The sequence below is a fragment of the Petromyzon marinus genome, chromosome 2 (assembly GCF_048934315.1).
Source record: "Petromyzon marinus isolate PM22_M1 ecotype Great Lakes invasive population chromosome 2, UKy_Petmar_22M1.pri1.0, whole genome shotgun sequence".
NCBI classification, from domain to species: Eukaryota; Metazoa; Chordata; class Hyperoartia; order Petromyzontiformes; family Petromyzontidae; genus Petromyzon; species Petromyzon marinus.
In genome coordinates this window covers 16,180,731-16,202,105 of record NC_133668.1, presented here as the reverse complement: position 1 = coordinate 16,202,105, position 21,375 = coordinate 16,180,731, and the positions used below count along the sequence as shown (strand labels likewise).

The 21,375-nt window shown below is 47.0% G+C and overlaps 1 protein-coding gene across 1 annotated transcript; it reads right to left on the bottom strand.

The window, feature by feature from the left end:
- Positions 1 to 835: 835 nt before the first annotated feature.
- On the bottom strand, positions 836 to 18,658 carry LOC116946141 (bone morphogenetic protein receptor type-2-like). The gene is made up of 9 exons (XM_032961038.2): positions 18,125 to 18,658; positions 16,825 to 17,055; positions 15,353 to 15,467; positions 9,060 to 9,220; positions 8,311 to 8,458; positions 7,288 to 7,424; positions 5,104 to 5,303; positions 3,484 to 4,673; positions 836 to 2,487 (listed from the first exon to the last, which is right to left on the bottom strand). The coding sequence occupies exons 2-9, from the start codon at positions 17,014 to 17,016 to the stop codon at positions 2,291 to 2,293; spliced, it is 2,340 nt and encodes a 779-aa protein (XP_032816929.2). The 5' UTR covers positions 17,017 to 17,055; positions 18,125 to 18,658; the 3' UTR covers positions 836 to 2,290.
- Between the last annotated feature and the right edge of the window lie 2,717 nt (positions 18,659 to 21,375).

Here is a 21,375-nt window from a genome sequence, read left to right as displayed (position 1 = left end):
ATTGACGGCGTCACAGCTGCGCAAGGGCCCACATCTATGGGCCCCCTCGTGGTTCGTGCGGCTCATCATCAAGAGGCCTCAGAGTTCGCCCACGCCGCCGAGATGCTGCCATAGTGATGGCCTTTTGTGTCCCTTTCTCCCCGGAATGACGACAGCAAAAATAACTACCGCTCTGCAGGCCGGAGCGCAGCTGCCCACAGCAGAAATAGTAAAAAGCAAACAGCACTTCTGTTAAAATCAGTTACCAAGCAGAGGGCACAAAGATGAAACCGATTTATAGTTGTCTTTTTGTCCTACTGCTTCCTAAAAAGGTACCGCCACAATTGTGTATCTTGGTGGTTCTCAAACAAGAATTGTGTGCAGCATTGTAGATGCAGTGTGGGCTATGTAGAGCGTGAAAGAAGTTCAACATACATGCATCTGTGCTGTATAACATCAGTACCGTCGCAGGACACCCATCAAATAGATCCTAACAGCTCATTGGAGCCCATCCTGCTGAAATAAAAAATATTCTACCTCATTTGTTTCCAGCCTGAATGCACTTTGCTATTTGATGAATTTATCATTCTTGGTCATGATGCACAACATTGGTAAAAATTGGTTTGTCACCCTAGCGAAGGTCTCCCGTAAGTCCATTCTCAGCGTTAACCGAGTACCCGGTGTGTAACGTGTGAACATCGGAAATGAGCACGACGTGAATGCTGCTGGCAACAAGTGCCCTGTATGTACCGTGCCAGCCTCAATAGGTACTTTCAAATAGCAAGTGCCCCTTTAGTCTACAGGGGTGAGTGGTGTTTGTGGATGAGCCTGATCATAATTAAACTGTAAATGTACATCAAAGCATGTTCACTTTTATTTTTTTATAACAGCAGACACCATCAAACTACTGTACTTACAGTTTTGTTGTTATTGCATTTCATAAACGGCTGTGGCATTTTTCTGATCATTTTATAACAAACAAAACGTGAGTTTAAGATAACAGTCGGCAAATTTAATTCGTAAATGACATTGTTTTATAAATGTTTACATGAATCTCATTATGAATGGCAGTTCAATAAAGAGCACACTGTATCTTAACCCGAAGCATTTTTGACATTCTGGCAACGAGGCTAAGTTCACAAAACATGTCAGGTAATCTTCCAACAGAATGAGGAACCGCAAATAAGTGCTGATCGCTTACGCTTCTTGACTATTTACAACGTAACATAGGCAATCGTTTTTCTGGGACAAATTTCAACACAATAAAAAAATACGTATGCATAAAAGTGCAATTTACTGCAAATTACAGCAAAACCAGCAATAACGATTACAGAATGACCAAATAAAATTATCAGAGCAAACTAAAGTGCTGCAGGGATGAATGAATGCGTGGTATGCTGCATGTGGGGTTCATTTTCTAATATGAAGCAAAGACGAGTCTTATCTAGGCAATGAAAGGACATCATAAATTACTAATTACTTGCTGTTTTTACTTAGACTTATAATATTACCAAGCCAGTATGCAATATTGTACAATAATATTTAGACTTAACATGTCCTATAAATGAACAAGCTGTACATGTGGAACAGATCATAAAATTTGTAGATCTTATCTAAATGTCGGAATATATCAATCAGATTTAACAGAGCGAGATAACGATGTTAAAGCAATAATAACGGTAATGTAGGCGCCCCAAAACTTAATATATTTTGATATTTCTCAGAAATACCACAAGAACTTACAGAAGTGATACCGATTTCAGAATTTTAAAAACCCAATAATGTCTCAACAGAAACACAGTATTTTTGCGAGTTTACTGTAGAGTACGTTCACTTGCTGTACGCTTAAGAAAACGTTGCCCAATGTCTCTTTGCAAAGACATACATGTCGTATGTACGTTGTACATGTGTACTTTGTGCTCTCCATAGTTGTGTCACCTTCATGACTGCTGCGACCAAAGGAACACTTAATTAGGCCTTAATTTCACCTGGGTCTGTCCTGGTCGGCATCCCAAACAATATTTCCACAACCGGCACGCCGCATCTAGTACACCTCTTGGTATGGCCGCGGAAACTTGTCACACATCTGCACTCTAGTCCAGCAGTTACCCAGAAAATATTCACTGAGAAACTAAGCCCTGTGTGTCACAAAACTGTTACCCACAGTCCCCGATCCATCGCTCTCGTTGAACTCGGCCTTGATCTTGTTCTGTCGGAGGCCACTCACCTGGCTCAGTCCTCTGACACAAAAAAAAACAGTTCCCGCATCTCTGTCACCCGGCCTCCCGGCTCGGTGTTGCGCAGCGCTGGGTCACACAGCGTCCTCGCCGCTGCCTGACAGCGCCAGCGAGAAGCTGCCAGACAGCGAAGAGGCGTCGACGCAAGATGCCGCGTTGCTGGACAGTGCGGCCCAGGTGGCTGGTCGCCCCCTGCGGAGTGAGTACGGCGTCTTCACCCTCCTCTTGATGCGCTCGGCTGGAATCGGCAGCTGACCTGAGGGGTGGAGGGCTGCGGCACAAGCAGCGCGTCGGCAAAATTATATGAAACTTGTTAAGTGCTGTCATGGAGGATGGGGGATTAGAACGTAGTGAACGTAGCAGGGTGTCTCTCGTCGCCTATGAAAATGTTATGTTTGGGTCATGTGGACTAACAACCAAGGTCAAGTATGATTGTCACCCACAATTCAATGTGTGTACCATGAGCTTTAAGAATTTACATCGCAATGGATCATCACACCCCTGATTTTAGCTCTTCAGCATTGTGGACCAATGTTTTCCAGCAGAATTTGGCTGGGCACACATTTTCTGTGATTCCAATAGAAAAAAAGTTTTTCCTTGGCAATTTAATTAACATTAAAAAGTGCATGTATAAGAGGCAACTCCCAGTTAAGTTCCAAAACATGGACCTCCCTTTACCAGCAATATCAGTGCTCTCGACTGACGGCCTCTCTTTACAAAGTAATTAAACCCACTATTTCTGTATAGCATCTGGAAATGCGCTCGTATTTATACGCGATATGAATTCAAATTGTATTGCGATTAAATTGTAAATACAATTTGAATAAAATGGTGCCATAGGACTCGTGATGGATTATGTAATTTCCTTTACACGTTATTTCCTACAAACCCCCTTTATTTATAGACATCGTTGTGATTCTGCTAAAAGTACTTAATCATTTATGTACTTGTACTTCCTGTTCATGGGAAAGGGCAAGGATTATTTTTTACAGTGGTTATTGTATGGATCAGACCACCTCTAGAAAAACAGGTCCACCTATACAACGGGCCCAACTCGCCACATTTCCCTGCATCAGGCATGGTAGACTGGTGTGGAGCTACGTTGTGTTAGTTTGTGCCACCACCCCTACTATAAGCTACCGCGGGAGCCGCCCGACAAACAGCCATCTGCACTGTGGCAGGTTGCTCCTTATGGTTGCGGCTATGGGACAAATAAAAAGGCTGATTGAACGCGACAGTCAAGTTATTGAGTAAACTAAATGGTTACCTGCTTCCCGCGAGACGCCTCCAAACAGTGCCTTGCCCAGGTCCAGCGAGTTTGGCCTCCGCAGCCTTCGCTCGGCCAAACTCCGGCTCTCACAAGCAGCAACAAGCCCCCTGGCGCTTTCCTCTGCCGCTGTACCGCAACCATCGCCGCCGCCGCCGCCAACCCCAACAGTGCCACTGCCGCCGCTGCCACCAACCCCACCAGCGTCGCCGCCACCACCGCTGTTGTTGTTGCTGTTGTTACTGTTACCAGACCTCCCCCTCGAATGGTGCCTCTCACCTCTCAGAAGCGGCGCGTGTTCGTCCTGGACGCTAGGCGACTGCGAGGTGGAGTCTCGAGCGGTAGACAGCCCGATGGCAGCCTCCCTTGTGGCTGACTCGCCCGGCCTGCGATCGTCCTCCACGGCTGTCTCAGCCACGGGGCGAGCAGCATTCACCGCCACGGTCGCCGCCGCCGCTTCGTGCCGGATGTTCGACTTCTCATCCCTGCCGTTGCCCGCTTTCGCGCGGAGGCCTCTGCCGTTGGCCGTCGTCGTCAACTGGAGTGGCAGGGTGCTAGGCCGCACCCTGGCGGCCACGTTGGGCTGCTTGGGCAAGGGCGGCCGTGGCGGCGTCTGCAGGGCCTGCGAGCGCAGCAGCCGTGCGTCTGGTGGTGCCATGCGCCTCTGCTTGTCGCCGATGGCGGAGGCGGCCAGCTGCACGAGCGGGCCTAGTTTTAGCGCAGCGCCGTCGAAGCACTTCGACGAGGCCGTCTCCGTGAGGTTCTCGTCCGAGCTGTCCTTCAGGTTCTTGTCAGCCTCGGTGGGGTCGAGCTTAACTGCTTGCAAGTCAGCGGCCATCATCTGGAGACGGGCAGGGCTGGGGCCGGACGCCGCCGCGACACGCGATGCTTCGGCCGCGGTGGCTTCGTCGAGCAGCAGCATGCCGCCGACGTTCCGGACCGGGACGCCAGTGGCGGTGTCGTCGCCGGTGGGGGTGGCACTGGACAGGGTGGTGAGGCTCGTCTCGGGAGACCCCGGGGGGGCCCCGTGCCACCCTCGGCCCATGTTCTGGAGGTTTTTCTCGGTAGCTGCCCCCGACACGGATGTACTTGTGGAGATGGAGCTGTCGGCGCGCGCGTCGGTTGAGCAAGAAGCACCATCTGCGTCGGACAATCCTGTCCTGGGGAATCTCCGGATCTGAACTGTGTTCCTGGATAACGGAGAATGAGCGTTATTCAATAACAATTGTTCATAACGGCATGACCCAAAGATACAAAAAAGCTCATATCGTGTACATATCCAGCCACGCTGTTCGCTGATGCACTTATTAATGATCAAGGAGACGTTTTGCTTCACGTGCCAAGAGCTTTTCAAGAACCGAATCCAGTTCCCCGCATGGAAAGTGAAACGTCGGATATCATGCGTAACAACAGGCAATATAACACAAAAACCCACTGGAATGCTCATACAGCACAGGCACGAAAACACACAATGACATTTACGTTCGTAGCCACCAGGTCCTGCTCATGGTAATCTCTCCTCTTCCCAGCAGAGCATGCTTGATCTTGATTTCCTCCTATCGGGCACGGGTGCTGCTTTAACACAAACGTCGGTGGCGCGGCAGCAGAAGCAGCACTCGCCTCTCACTGTGGCCGGCTTGGTGTGCCGGCAGGCATGGTGCGGCATGCACGTTGCCGTTGCCGGTGGGGCTCAGTGGGCGGGAGCGTTCCCAGGCCATCGCGAGCTCCGCAATTCGCTCCTCGGCACAGTCGGCCGTGAGCCTCGCGTCCGCGTCCTGGTCCCAGCAGTCCTCCATCGTCTCCTTGAGTGAGCGCACAGCCTGCCGCGTGCACACGGAAGGGACGCAGCGCGATGCACAAGGCTCGCTTGGCCGGTACGGCACAACACCTCGCCGGGGTGGCGGTGCTCATCTCTGTTGCCAGCTCTGAGCCAGTGGTGCCAAAGTCACACTACTATGGTGGGGGCCAGGCTCTTCGAAGAACATTGTCGATTTTCCACACAAGTGTACTCGTTTTCAATCTTGATTTTAAGCTTTCGTGACTGCAGGAATCCATACTCTTTGGCTCTTTTGGTAAAGTCACGCGGGTTGAAAAATAATAGATCACGACGTTTCGATCGCAACACAAGCAATCGTCATCAGTTTTTTCTTGCTGTGGTTGTCCCACCTGAAGACGGTTGCTTGTGTTGCGATCGAAACGTCGCGATCTATTATTTTTCTACCTACGTGACTTCACCCAAAGAACCAAAGAGTATGTACTCGTTTTATTTACCCTGGAGTGGCGGGGGCTGGATCATGGACAGAGTCGATAAATGGAAGAGATTTTAAGTTGACGGGCTTGGAGTATTCTGATATAGAGCTACAATACTGGGTAAACAACACGCCATAAACCTCGACAAATGGCACGGAGATTTCGAAATAGCTCATGGTGCTTGTCATGGCGGTAATGTGAGCACTGCATGCGTCCGACCAGGGCCTGTAACAAAAAGCACCGTACACGCTGACCAGTATTATTTATTCTGGCAAAGCGCCACTCCTCGACCTGGCTTGCCAAAGCATTAATGCAAACCCTATACGGAAAATGGTATAATTACCAAAGGAACAGTACTCGGCCAACCAGAGGTATAACAGATCGGCTCCTTTTAAAAATCTGATTTTTTTTTTGGTTCCACTACAGTGCAAGCCAACCCATTGGGGACTTGTCAATCATTCCACTGGCGCTCCAGTCCTCCGAGCGTTGGGGCGTCTCACAGCCGTATAAGTATTCATAAACTTACAGCGGTGCTCGCTGTACACAAGTGCAATTTCACAAACTTAAGCGGCATTCTTTGCCCTTTTTTTTCCACGTTTGAGCAAAAAGCTGCCAAGTCAAGCGAAGGTTGTAAAAATGAAATGTACTCCCCGGCCTGCCTCTCTCCTCTCCTGATTGGGGCATGTGTTTTCAATATTTGCTAAATGCTGCACCGCTCGCGCTCTTTGGAAACAGAGCTAAACAAACAGTACCGTCCTGAAGCCGGCACTGCGTGTGCCCAACAAAATCGACTAAGTCTAGGAACGACATTTGACCATTTCACCCTGAGAATGTGTGCAATGATCGTTTGTTTGATTTTTTATCCACGTTTGTTATAAAATAGAATGCATTTATTCTAAAAGCCAGTGTCTTGTTTTTTTTAATTCAAGAAATCATGCATGCAGGGGTTGCTCATTACCACTGACGACTTGGAGCCAGTGACCGAAAGTCCACGTTCCTATAGTAGGGCCTGATCAACCATAGAATGGCCAGTTTGAAGTAGACATCTTGACTAGCAATCAAAAGTTGCGAGTTCTAATCCTAGTTGGGGATGGACTTGGCCCCTTATTCCTCCAGCACTGGACAGATGATTTAAAATATATATTTGTGTCTGTGTCTGTGCGTATCTACGATCCATCCTGGATTTGACCAGATTGGATTATGTAAGCTCACAATTCCTTGAAAAATCTGGACACAGGCCCATTGGTGAGTTCGTCTGGCAGGCAAGGCTGAGTTGGCTGGGTCATATAGCATGCCCAGCCACCGCATGCCCAAAAAGCTTTTGTTCGGCTGGATAGAGGGGGCTAAACGGGCGCGGTATGGGCTAGAGAAGAGATGGAGTGATGTAACAAAAGAGGATGTAGAGCTGAGTGGATTTGCCAATTACTGGTACCAGCTCTCGACAACAGCACTTGCCCCAATAGTCTATTGAGGCTATATAATCTTTGTCTTTGTATACATACGTGTGCTTGCCTGCGTGCGTGCGTGCGTGCATGCATGCGTGTGTTTCCTCACCAAACTGTTTTCTTTCCACGTGTCGGGAAATCGAGGCCGCCGCTTCTCCCGTGACACCAGCACCTGCATCTCCTCCACCGTCGGATGGCTCCCTGCCTCCTCCTGGAAGGCCAGCTGGAAGTCTGGCACCGACTCCCCTGCAGGCGGGATCGCGCCTCTTTAGCCCCGATTCAACCATGGCCACGAGCTCCGTAAGTCAGTACACATTTGGTATTTACACAATTCTTATAGCCCTGGGCTACCATGAAGGTGCTGTGTTTCACAGACGGATTTAGTCTGTTCCGAAAGTAGGGAGCGATGTTGCTAGGTGTTAATCCTAATTGAGTAATTTTTCAGGTAATTTGGCAAATTCTAAACATTTTGACCATGACACTGGCAAACAATGGCCTACTTGTAACATGTAATGTCAGGGGATTTTTTAATGTTCGCTGCAAAACAGAAAGCATTTTTTATTTTATGAATACACCCATAGCAATAACCAGGGCAGCCTGCTGGATTCGAACCACGACCCTCTGCAGCATACAGAGAGAATGTACTACTGCTGGACCCTGTCCCGTGCCAAGCGCTTGTCTGGGAATGTGATACCATAAGTAAAAAAAAACAGGTTTACGGGGTCGAAATATTGAATAATGCAGAGCCAAATACCTTATTTTATACAAAACATTAACCAATTAAAAAAAACCGGCATAAATATAAAATAGTAAAATAATGGTTCAGTCATTTGTCAATCTATTACTGCCTGAAGACCCCCTTTATGCCATTGTTTGACCATATTTCACCACACTGATCAGTACCGGCTGGCAAAGAGAGGGCGGGGCGGGCGGGGGGGGGGAGGTGAAGTGCCCAGCACAAGTTTAGTTGTCACTCTCGACCGTTGTTCGCTGGAGCCGGGAATCGAACTCGAGTCACAGAGTTGACAGACCAGAGCGCGAACCACTGAAACCACCGCTCCATTTAAACATTTAAATGCCTGTGCACGTCCACAGTGCAAACAGTTGCAGAGCCGGGAGCGGGGGAACGGACCGGGGAAGAGGTCGGTGCAGCGCGTGAAGATCTCCCAGTAGACGAGGCCCAGTGAGTAGACGTCCACCTGCTTGAGCGCCGACTCGCAGTCGCACAGGTTCACGGCGCCCTCCAGCACCTCGGGTGCCATATAGCGGATAGTGCCCACCTGCAGGAGCGTCACAAGCACACCGCCACCACGCCCAGGAGGCTCGCGGTCCACGACAACGGCAACAGCAGTCATTCGCCGCCAAGTGATGGCGACGCCACCACAGCGCTTGTGCCAGGCTGGGTGGGCTTAGAAGCCACGAGGCTCGCCCTCCCGGCACGTCTATCTGCACTCGTCCCCCTCTGAGGAAGCTCTGTTCCTCCCTTGTGACGTCTGCCATTGGTTATGTTTTCTGGAAAGTTCAGTTTCCATCCGTGCTAGCCCAGGCGTGCCGGGTCACACGCAATGTGCACGGGTGAAATTGTCAAGTCGCGATCGAGCCCTTTCACAGGCTTGCAGACAAACGTGTGTCCATTGTCACACGCTCATGGCCTTCAACACTCGACGCTTACGCTCGGCACACATTAACTCACAGCACCACACGCGGCTGACTTCGTCTCCCCAGTGCCGATGTTTGCACGATGGACCTGGTTACTCATTTCAGGCGGAGTCGACATTGAGGAAGACCCAAGACTGGTTCAGATATTCGCCACCCACGATGGCTGCGCGCTAAAACAGCAAAGCGCACCGGAGACGGTCGGCAAAGAAATTGTCAGCGCACCTCACTGATGGCGGCCGCCTCCTCTTCTCCGGGCCGCACAAGCCTCTGGCCCGAGAGCCGCATGGTGAAGCCCAGGTCACTAAGCACGCAGCTGCCGTCGCCGCGCACCAGCACATTGCGGCTGTTGAGGTCGCGGTGCGCGAGCGCCGGCTTGTGCTGGTCTGATGTCCAACGCCGAGAGGGGGTGGGGGGAAACGGGTTCATGGGATAGGACATAAATAAATAAGTAAACGAACTAAACATCAATCAGTCACACAAATAGAATAAAATCAAATTATCTCCGTACACGCATCTTTGGACGGCGTTTAGGTTTTGAGGCGCGGTCAGAGTTGGACACATTTATGCATTGAAGCTGAATTATATAAGTGCCGAGGTGAATGTTCGTGGGGGTTTTTTTTACGGGCAATGATGTTTCAATAGTGTTGTTGGCATCGAGTTATGATGGGAGAAATTTCTCTCACAGCAAGCAAAAGTTCAACAGATATACATCGTCACATGCAGGGGAATGTCGTCGGGAAGAGGACATCACCGGACTACTTCTAATTGTAAAATGTTTTGCTCATGTACCTAATTGTTACATTTGGTCGCAAGAATTGTTTTTCAACTTATTGATGAGTTGATAATAATAATAATTGGTGCGTTAAATGCTTGAACACATGAAAATTCATTTATTTGGCTCTGTTGGGTGGTGGAGGGTTCTTAACAGCAAATTCCATTTGATCATTACATTGCCTAACCGAAAAAGCCATTAGGAATCAGAACTATTGCTGCAATTTCTTGATGCTCCATTATGCGCTTTACAGAGTGTTGGTCGCATGACGCTCAAATTTAAATACTCAGTTGTCGACATTACGAAAAAAATCTAATATACAGTCTTCTTGTGGCTGGTGAGTGGGGTGAGACTCACAACCCACGACCGTGCAGTTTAATAATGTGAGGTCCAAGATTTGAGCCCCAGTGCTCTGATGTGGTGGCCATTAGCCCTGTTAACAACCTGGCAAACACTGGATTTCTATTTTTAACGACTATCCATGAGTGACCAGGAAACAATGTAGATGTGAGTCCTATTGTTCACAGTCAATGTTATCTGGACGCACAGCCTCCGAGTGGGATGTGTTTGAATCAAAACACTTGTTTACCTGGTAGGTAGGGCTTATCTACTGCAGTTAATCACCTTACAAAGAAGCAGGGCCAACTCACAGCAGCTGCAGCAGCAGCAGCAGCAACAACAATACCCTCCAGATTATTATGAAATTATCACACAAAGTCAATGCTCACACAGCATTCCATACACAATCCTGGAACTCACGATATATGGCAAAGTGTTAAAAGACTCCTTACACACATCCCTTGTTCCATGGCCAGGAGGAAATGTGCTGGCTCAGTGCTTGCACTGGGCAACGATCCAACAACCAAATATTGACCCAAATCGTACACTTAAGAGCACAGATGACCTTGACATCAGTTAACAATAACAATCAGTGTTTATACATTAAAAAAAAACTGGACACACCACTGCCAACAGAGCATCACCAAATAATTTGTATTGTTTTTTTAATAGTGTAATTCATACAAACTGCATCTTTCTTACAAAGCCGCAATTAAGGGAGGTGCAAACATAAATGAATATATTTTCAGCCAATGAATGAGTGTTTATGCATGTGGGAGGAAATCGTCGCACCCGGAGAAAACCCACGCGGTGCCGTACGTAGAACGTTTTTTCGCACCGTACTTAACCAACTATGCTGCTGTTCCAGGGCAGCGCCTAAGCTGTTCTTGGACCAGCAGAGCCTGGTTCCAATTGGCCCTAGAAACGAGGCTCCTGATGTCTACATTTGCTTAAAAAGGCCTTTGTAGTTTCAAAACTATACCTATAAAGAGATACTTCCAGATCCCTTCCCCACTCCTTTATCCTTCTCCCACAATTGCTCCACTCAACTTATTACCCCTTTTAACCTCCTCATTGCCACCCACGGCCTCCCCTCGACCCACCTCATTCCCTCCCCCACAGCTTCTCTCCAGCCATTCCAGCATGCAGTGAAGGTATTTTTGTTGTTGTTGAAGCAATCGTCAGAAGGTACTTGTGATAAGGGCAGGCAGATATGCAGCTGTTTTTTTTAGTTGCATAATATATTTTGCTCCAACATATTTCAGTGTGAACGATTACTGTAAATTTGGTGTGTTCACTTAGTCTTAATTTACGATATTTTTTTTTATAATTATTGCTCCATATTTTTTAGTATTGGTTGTTGTTGTAACTTTAAGATCCGCCCCTATTGAACATCTACATTACTAAAGCATAAATAAAATTCTGATTCTGACATACTAATATATTTAAATAAGTTTATTGTCAATACCGAACACTTTGAATCTATTGTAGGTTATAACATGTTTGTGACTTTCGTTTATCATTCCTGATAATTTGCACATTTTATCAGAGTACTTGATGTTTTGCTTACATTCAGAGAGCTGGGGAAAACCTACAAAGTGAGATGGTGGGAGACTGTAAGAGCACTTCTTAGGTTGGGTGTCAACTGTGCAACAGCTGGGATTTCGTCAAAGGAGGATTATTAATGGGAGCAGTTCTAATGACCTCTTGACCCTGCACACTGGAAAATATTTTATTCATGTGGGAAATTCCATGGTGACAAATTACGAGACTAGTCCCAGGACAATTAGCCACAGCAATAAAAGAGTTCTGAATTTTTTTTGTACCAAATACAAAATTACGAATACAATGATTACATATTCTTGGTTCTTTCGGTAAAATCACGTAGAAGGGAAACAATAAAATAATAAAAATATAAAATGTTATTGTTTTATATTTTTATTATTTTATTGTTTCCCTTCTATGTGACTTTACCGAAAGAATCAATAATATGAATCCCTGCAGTCACGAAAGCTTTAAATTAAAATGATTACATGTTCAGATTAGCATGCACTCTGTCACGTACTATAATTTCGATTCATATAGAAGCTTTCTTTCATTCATTCCATTACAGTACGAAACAATGCTAATCTGCGCAGGTTTCGCTTCCAAAAAGGATGTGTTGTCACAGTGGGCTGTCCACTGGTTATAAAAAAGTTAATCTCTGTACGAGTGTTATTTCTCTTTACATACCATATAAAACTAATACACAACCCCTATAATGATGTCATTAGGCAGTAAGGCGTAATTGTGTCAAATGGTGGTGGGCAGTAGAAGCTGCACTGCCGGACCCGAGTGCTTTCATTCCCTCACTCGTTATCAGTCCATTAAACGCCGTACTCTCACTCCTTCAGCCACCCTCCGATCAATTCTCCCTGTCCTGGAAAAAGGTTAATCAGGTCTGACCATCCCAAGAGCCTATCGGTCATTGAACAAGAGGAAAATGAGAAAAAGGCAATCGATGCAGGTCGCCCTTCCGGCAAAGCGTGACAGTGCCCCGTTGCAAGGGAGCCAGGGTTCCCCGGCTTCATGCAATAAATGACCACAGCACGAAGGCTCCTTGGGGTCCGACGCAGGAAAGCAGGTGACCTTGGTGAATTATTTACGGCATGCCATTGTGCTGTCTCATGTCTAATTGTTACAAGGAGAGGGCAACCTCAGCCGCTACACAGATGTGAACAAGGCAACATGATGAAGCGCCTGCCGAGAGGAAAACTGTTGTCTTGTGTCTGCAGGACACAGCGAAACAATCATTATTTTAGGTGGGAAATAGGTAGCGATGTGACCAGAGTAGGTTTAGAATGGTTGGGACATTTGACTCTTTGTAACCTGCAATCCAGGAATCCACACAATCATGTCTCAAAAATATACTTGTAATAACGATTCAGCACAGATTTCGATCAAATGTTTAACAGTTGATATAAATCTCTATAGAACTGTGCTATGAAGACATCTATTGCGGCTTTCCTGAAGCACATTCTTTGGTTTGGCACTTGTGAGGTTTATGTTGGGAATTCCTCCATGATCCTGATAGTATCTGCTAATGATCTCAATTAACGTTGGTGCTCAACTATGCCAAGTTCTAACCAGCTCCAATGCACAAGTCTGTGCCTATGCTCCTGCCCCTTCTGCCCTCATCCCCCATCTGGAGAAGACCGTGGCTGAAGGGGGCTGCCCTGGCAGGGGAATCTGATGACTCAAGCTACACTTCTATGACCACTGGCAAGTGGGCCTGGCGGTGACCCAGGAACAGCCCAGAAATGGCCAAATTGTGTTCAAGGATCAACAGCATGGCTTGGATCCGTACCCCCCACACTCCATGAGCCACAAGGCTCTGTGGTCTCGGCTCCATCCGCTCCATCCTCGCACCCCCCCTCACCTGGCCCCTTCCCTCACCCCCCTCTGTAACCATATCCTTAGGTTTGAGTTAAGCTAATACAAGCAAAAAAACTATTATTTTTGTAACATCCCGCAGTCTTTTAAATCAAAGCCTTCAAGTTGAACTCAACGGCAGACGCCATAACTGATCTCAAGGTTGGCCCAAGTAAAAGAGAATGGCTCCATTAGTAGAGGGAGCTGCCAAGCTTCATGCCTGAGCCCAATTTGTATAGTGTCAGCCTGGCAGGGCTGCCATGGCCGCACGAGCCAAGCTGGAAAGCCTGTTATAAAATACACATATACATATACATACAAACAGACATATAGAGAGACACACACAGACGAATAGGTTGCCAGGCAAATAGATGGACAGACGGGCATTAAGCCAGTACGGTTTCCAGACATCGTGAAAATGCAACTTTAGCAGATCATGCTTAACCTGTATTGCAGCGCTGAGCCAAGCGATACTGAGACCTTGGGTTTCAAAGCTGGGCTCCTATTACAGATAACATCAGATTCTGATGCTCAATTCATTAGAATGGCCTCCTATAGGTGAATTACAGCTCAATGATAGAGAGGAGAAACACAGCTAACCATCTAAGACAGTACAGGTTTGTGATTTTTGAAAGACTCCTAAGAATATTAGTCCTTCAATATTTAGAAAAGAAAAGTCAAACAATTTCCTTTGGAAACATCAATCCTAGAATAATTGCAGAGTATAAACCGGACGGTTCATTCCAGTTGGAAAGCTTGACAACCCCAGACAGGATATCTCACTCAGTGGCATACCTATTGAGTGTGCAGGGGGTGCAACTGCAACAGCGACCACTGGCAAGAGGGGGTCAGATGCTGGACTACAAAGGGGGAGCGGGGGAGTTGGGGGGGGGAAATTATAGAGGGGCCCCATTTCACTGCTTGCACTGGGTACACATGCCAAGCACACTATGCCACTTTTGTGTTTTTTTATATATATGTGTAGTGTTCAACACGGAGGCACGCACTCTGGACTGGGATGCAACACTTTAATTTAACAACTTCCCTAGCGGGTAACACTGAACGTAACTCAGGTTCTCTAGTAGGTGATGTGGCTCACTATGTGAGTAGCGAGTTAACTCGAGACGGAGACGACGAGACGCGGGACCCCGGCTTGATTCCACCGACGAGCCAAGAACGCTCTCGGGACTGCCCCTTCATGCTCCTGGGCGTGGCCTCGCTCCGCCTTCGGCCACGCCCCCTTCGAGACCTTTCCCGAAGGATCTCGCCCGAGCATCACGTGCCCCACTCAGGCTACCACGTCCTCCCTTGCCCTCTCTCAGGCCATCACCAGGACTATGCCCCCGAGGGCTGGCTGACATGCCGTACTTACTCCAGTGCTATAACAGAGGCTCCAGGACGCACAGTTGCAATCCTGTAACAGTAGCTGGCGCGAACACCCTAGTGACACCATTTACGTCACTACATATATAAACTTTGACGTGTATACACAACGCGACGGTCACATTAATAGGTACCATAAATACAAAATTATACTGAAGGAAAAAGCGCAATGTGTGCACAGAAATAAACTTCACCAAGTGATAGCAAATAGAGCACTAGTCCCTTAATCTTAAAAAAAAAACCTGGCTCAGGGGTGGAGCAAGCGGCTCGCAATCGGAAGGGTGCAAGTTAAAATCCTGGTTGGGGGTTGATTCAGTCCATTCCCTCCAGAGTCGATAACATTATAACCACAGGGAATACAAACGTTTCCGTCCTATGGATAGCCACATCCCCGTCAGAAAAATGTGGAATTTATAACACTGATTCAGGGCTGTAAAACAGGAGCTGAGGACTGCCTCAATGTTTATTCCAGCAGGAAATCACTTGACTTTTGAAAAGAAAATTAGGGAAGGAGGGGGGGGGGGAGGCAGGGAAAGGGGGGGGGGAAGGAAGGAATATCCCGCTCGTGGTTTTGGCGACAGTGGCCCAGGGAAGGACGGGTAGTTCGTACCCCCGCGCACGAGCTCGGCGTGCAGGTAGGCGAGGCCGCGGGAGACGCTGTGCGCCAGCTTGCACGAGGCGAGCCAGTCGCTGGAGATGTGGGACAGGTAGTTCGCCAGCGAGCCCTGTGCAGCGACACCGCGGGAACACAACGACGACGACGACAACGGCGTGCACCTTCTTGTGATGATCCTGGGTAATGCACACAGCGCTGCTGGATTGGCTTGACCGGGCCCCACGCTATTCGCCGAGAGCTCTTGCCTAATAACACTGGGCTACCCTGCAGCATTTGTTTTTGCAGGACACATCTTGGAATTTCACTGCTTAAACGAATGCTACCGGAAAGCATTGGTTCACAACTCCAATAGGTGGATAGAGAAATGTTATGTTATTTAAATGCCATGTGGTTAAATTGACCCTTATCTGCTAACGTATGGCAGACACAAAGGTTTTCTTTGCATACTTGTCAACTCAAGAGGGGCAATGCATCCCTCCAAATCCTAGTGGATAATTTTGAACATGTGCTATTTATTTTCAAAGCCACGTGTATGTAATTAATCATTCTTGTAGCTGATTATTTGCTCATCTTCAAAACAAAGCAAAAACATACCTAATTGTAAAGGTTTTGCCCTAACCTGACAAAGCCTTGCCTCCGATCATATTAAATTATGATTAATGTGGGTTCTACTAATTTAATCTCTTTGAAAATGAAAGCAAGGGGGAAATGTTAAACATTTCATATTGTTATGTTATGCCATTTCCACTAGTTTAGAAGTCAATTAAGTAGTAAAATCAGATTACTACTTCGAAGCAATAAATATGTAAATGTGTTTTTGAGAAGGTGTGTTGCAATTATGAAAATTAACGAGATTGGAGCCTGTCTGTAAGATTCAACAAACAAACACACCACACGGTTTTATTGGGAAACAGAGCGACCATTGAGAGGTTAACGGACAATCAAATTGGTTGTTTGATAGCTAAGCAACTACACGAGACGCTCAGGGTAATGTCAAAGAATTTAAAGAAATATAATGGAACCCAAACCTGTCTGTGCTACAACATTTAGCCTCAGGCAGCTGTTGTGAAAAACAAAAAACAAATCCTTAAGCATTCTGACGAGCATTGAAATGTAACTTCAAATTTGGCACGTCACACAAAATAAGCAATGTAGAAGATTGCTCATTATTTTTATGAAGAACTCATTCCATAGCCTTAAAATCATAATTTTACTACACTAATATAGGCTTCTTGTGGGTTATATAGGTGTAGATGACGATGATGATTATTGGATCGTGATGATGATCACCATGATAACTGCAGATACAGACCGTAGATGTCATTCGGGTGCAACTTGTGGGGCCTGGCATCACGCTGATGATGACGATGCTAATTGAGAGATGATGATGGTGAATGTTGACAATGATGATTGAATGATAACGATTACCGACACTAAATCACAGATGTCCTGTGTGTGTCACCCACGTCAGGGTAGTACTCGAGGATGATGATGTACTCGGGCCGCCCGTCCGCCGCACTCCGCTCCTCGGCCGCGATGAATCGCGCGATATTCTCGTGCTCCATCAGAGGCTGGCGGTACATCTCTTTCTCCGTCACAAAGTTGTGGCGGCTGCCGGCTCCCAGCACCTTCACAGCCACGGGCTGCTCCTCCAGCATGCCCTTCCACACGGACGCGTAGCGCCCCCGGCCGATCACCTGAGACACCGCGGGGAGTGGCGGCGACGCGTCGCAGAAACGTGGAGAGACGATGTGTACCTCCAACTCCGAACACTAAACCCCTGAGTAGCTCTCCGAAATATTTTCGGGTTGTACCGCGTGCTGTTTCGGCACAACATCCGACTTTTCGCTCCGCGTGCTGGGATCTTCTTCAGGAAGCCAAGATATGGAGCGAAATGCTGGATATTGCACCGAACAAAACTAGGTACACAACCCAAAGACACGTCAGAGTGCTATGCAGCACAACCGCAAAAACCTACACAATAGCTTTAAATCTTGCAGCCATTATCAATATAAATGAAAGCTAAAATAACTGTTCCCAACAATTCAACATCTACCCTTATAAGAATATTCGGACTGTATTCCCAAACTGGCAGCATTGAGAGATGCGTCTCAACGCTAGAAATGAGCCTCCACGCTACATGTGATCACATGACCTAATGACACCAATAATTACAGGCACTCAGGGCCGTGAGAAGATGTGCAGCAACACCATCGCAGTGACGTCACCACTGCGTGAAGAGGTTACCGTCACCAAACTACTCTATTGGGATCACACGTAGCAACATCGCTCCCTACTGCCAAACTATATCCGCCTGTGTGACATAGCGCATTGGTGAAAGATTGGCGTTACAAACCAAATCCAGTAAAACCTTGGATTGCGAGCATAATTCGTTCCGGAAACGTGTTTGCAATCCAAAGCACTCGTATATCAAAGCACTCGTATATCAGTTGTGATCACGTGACGCTCGGCAGACAAAGCGTATACGGTACTACCCGTATTGCAGGACCTCGCTCGTTTATCAAATTAATATTCATTTAAAATGTTTGCTCGTCTTGCAAAACACTCGCAGACCAAGTTACTCGCAATCCAAGGTTTTACAGTATACAACAATATTTTTATTACTGTGATGTTGTGGGTGCATCATGTACCCATACCTCTCAGGCAATGCGCATCGATAACCCCCGGTAGGTTGAAATAAAATCTATAGTTTGCCGTTAAAGCGATGGAGGTCGTGCGTGCAGTGTTCCTCGCTGGAACCCTCACCTCGATCAGCTTCAAGCTGTCAAGCGCCAGGGAGGGCAGCGATGGGGCCTCAATCAGGTTAATGTTGTGGAAACTTCCTTTTCTCTTTACTGTAGGCAGAATTATGTTACCATCAGATGTCAATAAAAACACAGCTGCACGTGTCAGTTCGGTTTCGTGTCAGATAGCGTCGAAAACGATAGAATGAGGCAGAAATGTACGCACGTGTGTTCACCTTCTTTCGCACCGTACATAGCCAACCATACGAATCGGAGGTGCGGGGGGAAGGACAAGAAACTAAACGAAAAAAAGCAGCTCTAAAGAAATGAGCTTTCACATATCCAGCCGCACCACCTCGAGTATCTCCGGCGCGAGGCGCACACAGTCGACAACGCGGGTCAGCTTAAACGAGCTTTTCGACCGCGTTTGTTCGGCCCCTGTCTCACAGCAAGGACGAGCCCTGGCTCTCCGGAAATGAACAAGTAAAGAATGTCGCAGGACACCGCTGCATCTCGTTGGAGTTCACAATGCGTAGAGCGTTGCCGCGCGGGCTTCACCGACCCGTGTAGAGGCGGAAGATGAGGAAAAGGATGATAATGATGACGGCCGCAGTGCAGACGGACGTAAACGCGATGATGACGGCCTGCTCGCGGTAGCTGCCGTTCATCGGTGGTCCTGCACACGGCGAAGCAAAAATGAAACGTCGCCATCGTGTCTCGATGCCAAATAATCACCGACGACCGCAGACAAGGACAGCAACGTCAACGCCACGCGCTGAGAAACAATGTCTGTCAAATTAAAGGGCATAAGGGATAACTTATGGGATTCAAACCAAAAAGTTAATTATGCATGGACAAGTGGACAATGCTAACTTTATTTAACCAATTCATAGCAACATGGCAAATATAATATTAAGGAAGCGTTGCCAGTGGTGTACAACAATAATACCCAAACACCGCACCGTGTTCGCCATAAACATAAACCTATACGCTCAGTTAACGGTTCAGGTTCAGATCCTTCTTCAGAGCAGAACTGTGTGTTGTTGTGCGAAAACAATGCCAGAGTTTGATTCAAATATCTTTTGGCGTTTTCTTTGCATTTCTTAGGGAATTAAAATGAGCTTTTTTGTCTTCAGTGTTGGAGTAATTCCATCACAGTTCTATTATTATTTAGTGGCCAGTAAATGCCTATAAAGGCCACTAACAGGGAAAATCACACACATGCCACGATTGAATATATGGCCACCCCAAACGGCACCATGAAATCTTATTATCTATGCACGAGGGATCCAATGATTTGCGGACTAAATAAAAACTATTGTTACGTTCACAAAAGATGGCATCAAATTATGTCTATGAAAGTGTAAATTATATGTTAATGTTACACGTGGCTTAATGGAATAAATAAGACAAACAACACAAAGCAAGATGGGGAAAATGATCATGCAGTTGAGGTAGTTGCAATGAGACAAATCGGAATCAATTCCCCGAATAGTGATAACTCATTAAACCATGGGTTTGGGAGACGTGAATAATGACATGCATAATTGTGAAGCTTGCTGTGGTTGTTACGGCTCAACATTTAATTGGAACATTTGTTTCTGGTGGTGGTGTAAATATTCACGAAGTGGCTGCATAAAACTGCAGTTGTGTCGCAAAAGCATTAAAGCTTTTGGACAAGTGGAGACTATATATATGGTATATCATCAGCCATGATCCCTCAACTACTAAATGAAGGCATCCTCAAGCCACTGTCACAATCCACCCAGCACCTGCAAATAGATTTCATCACTCCATTCTCATTGGCATACATTCTCTCAGATGCGTTCCCTTCCTTCGTTTCCACTCCCAATATTATTCTAGACCATCGTCCATGAACAGTATATACATTGAAATAATAATGACACTGTATTGGCAGTTTAAAAGTCTACAAACATTGGGCCATGACGGACCACATGATAAATATTTTACAAGCTTGGGAGCTTCAATGGTAATCTGTATGCTGCACTCCGTTTACTGTTTATCAGATGGCAATTTTTCAAACCATTAACGAAAGATTCTGAGGCTTCACGGCGGGACGAGAAAACAAGTCTGAAAGCTGCAACATAACAAAACGGGACAGAATAGCAGATTTGATTAAACGTGGTGATGGATGGGAGCGGTTTTTCCACCCAATTGCAAATTTGCAACCTACTTGGCCTCAGATTGTAGCAAAATTATTTTGCGGACAGGAAATCACGGTGGAAATCCACAAACAAAAATACTTGCCACCACGCTGCGCACCAACAATAAACCAGGCGAATGTATTCCTTAAAGGAAACACACCAGCCCTCTGCTGGGCAATGAGACAGTGACAAACACAGGGCAAGCAATTGGAACGCAAGCCACGAACCCGAAGAAGGTGTGCATCGCTTTGGTCATCACCAGTAGAACAGGATAAACGGTAAGCGGCGCATACAAGTGGTCAGTTCGCCTGTCTGCAGATCGTGTGTGGTGGAGTAAAGTGTTGGTATTTCCACCTCTTCCAAAACGTCTGGCCAGCATGGAAGAGGAGGGCAAAATACAGAGAAGAGCACTCTAGAGTTCCCTCCAGTGGGCAGGCCCTTCCGCCAGGAGTGGCATGAGCCTGGAATTGCAGGGCCGCATTGCAAGTCCCATTGCAAGTAGTGAAGCCGATCCCTGTCTCTCCCCCACCACCCTCCTACCCTCCCACCCTCCCAATGTGGAAGTGTTTGTACCGAGACCAGGAAACGAACCGGCGGAGATTATTTTGCTCTAATTGCTGTCTGGAGCCTGCATTTGGCATGGTCTGTGCTATCTGCTTCCGGCCAGACCCCAATCTCCGCGCCATGGTGAGATCCTCTATGGCGAGCGACGTGCGGCCACGTTTAGCCACGCTAATGACCGTCTGGAGACTCTCACACTGTTTGCTCGCAGGTTTCCTGAGCCACGCCAGTATTAATCAATTACGACGCATTCCTCCTCTGCTAATAAGATGCCTGCTTTGTTCGATGTTTATTACGTTAACAGCTGAGACTAGCTCTTATTTACATGTACATTTCCTGCAAGCATGAGTGGGGTCGGCGAGCTATACCCGCCCATAACACTCACTGTGTGCAATCTCTCCTCCACACCATGCCAAGATTATTGTGCGCACTTTAAGTCTGTAACTTTAACATGGTTATTTTTTTTACGAAGGATGGCCGTCAATGGGTCCCAAGAATGTTTTTTTATGATGCTTCTGCTTTTATATAGCGTGCTTTATAGATATAC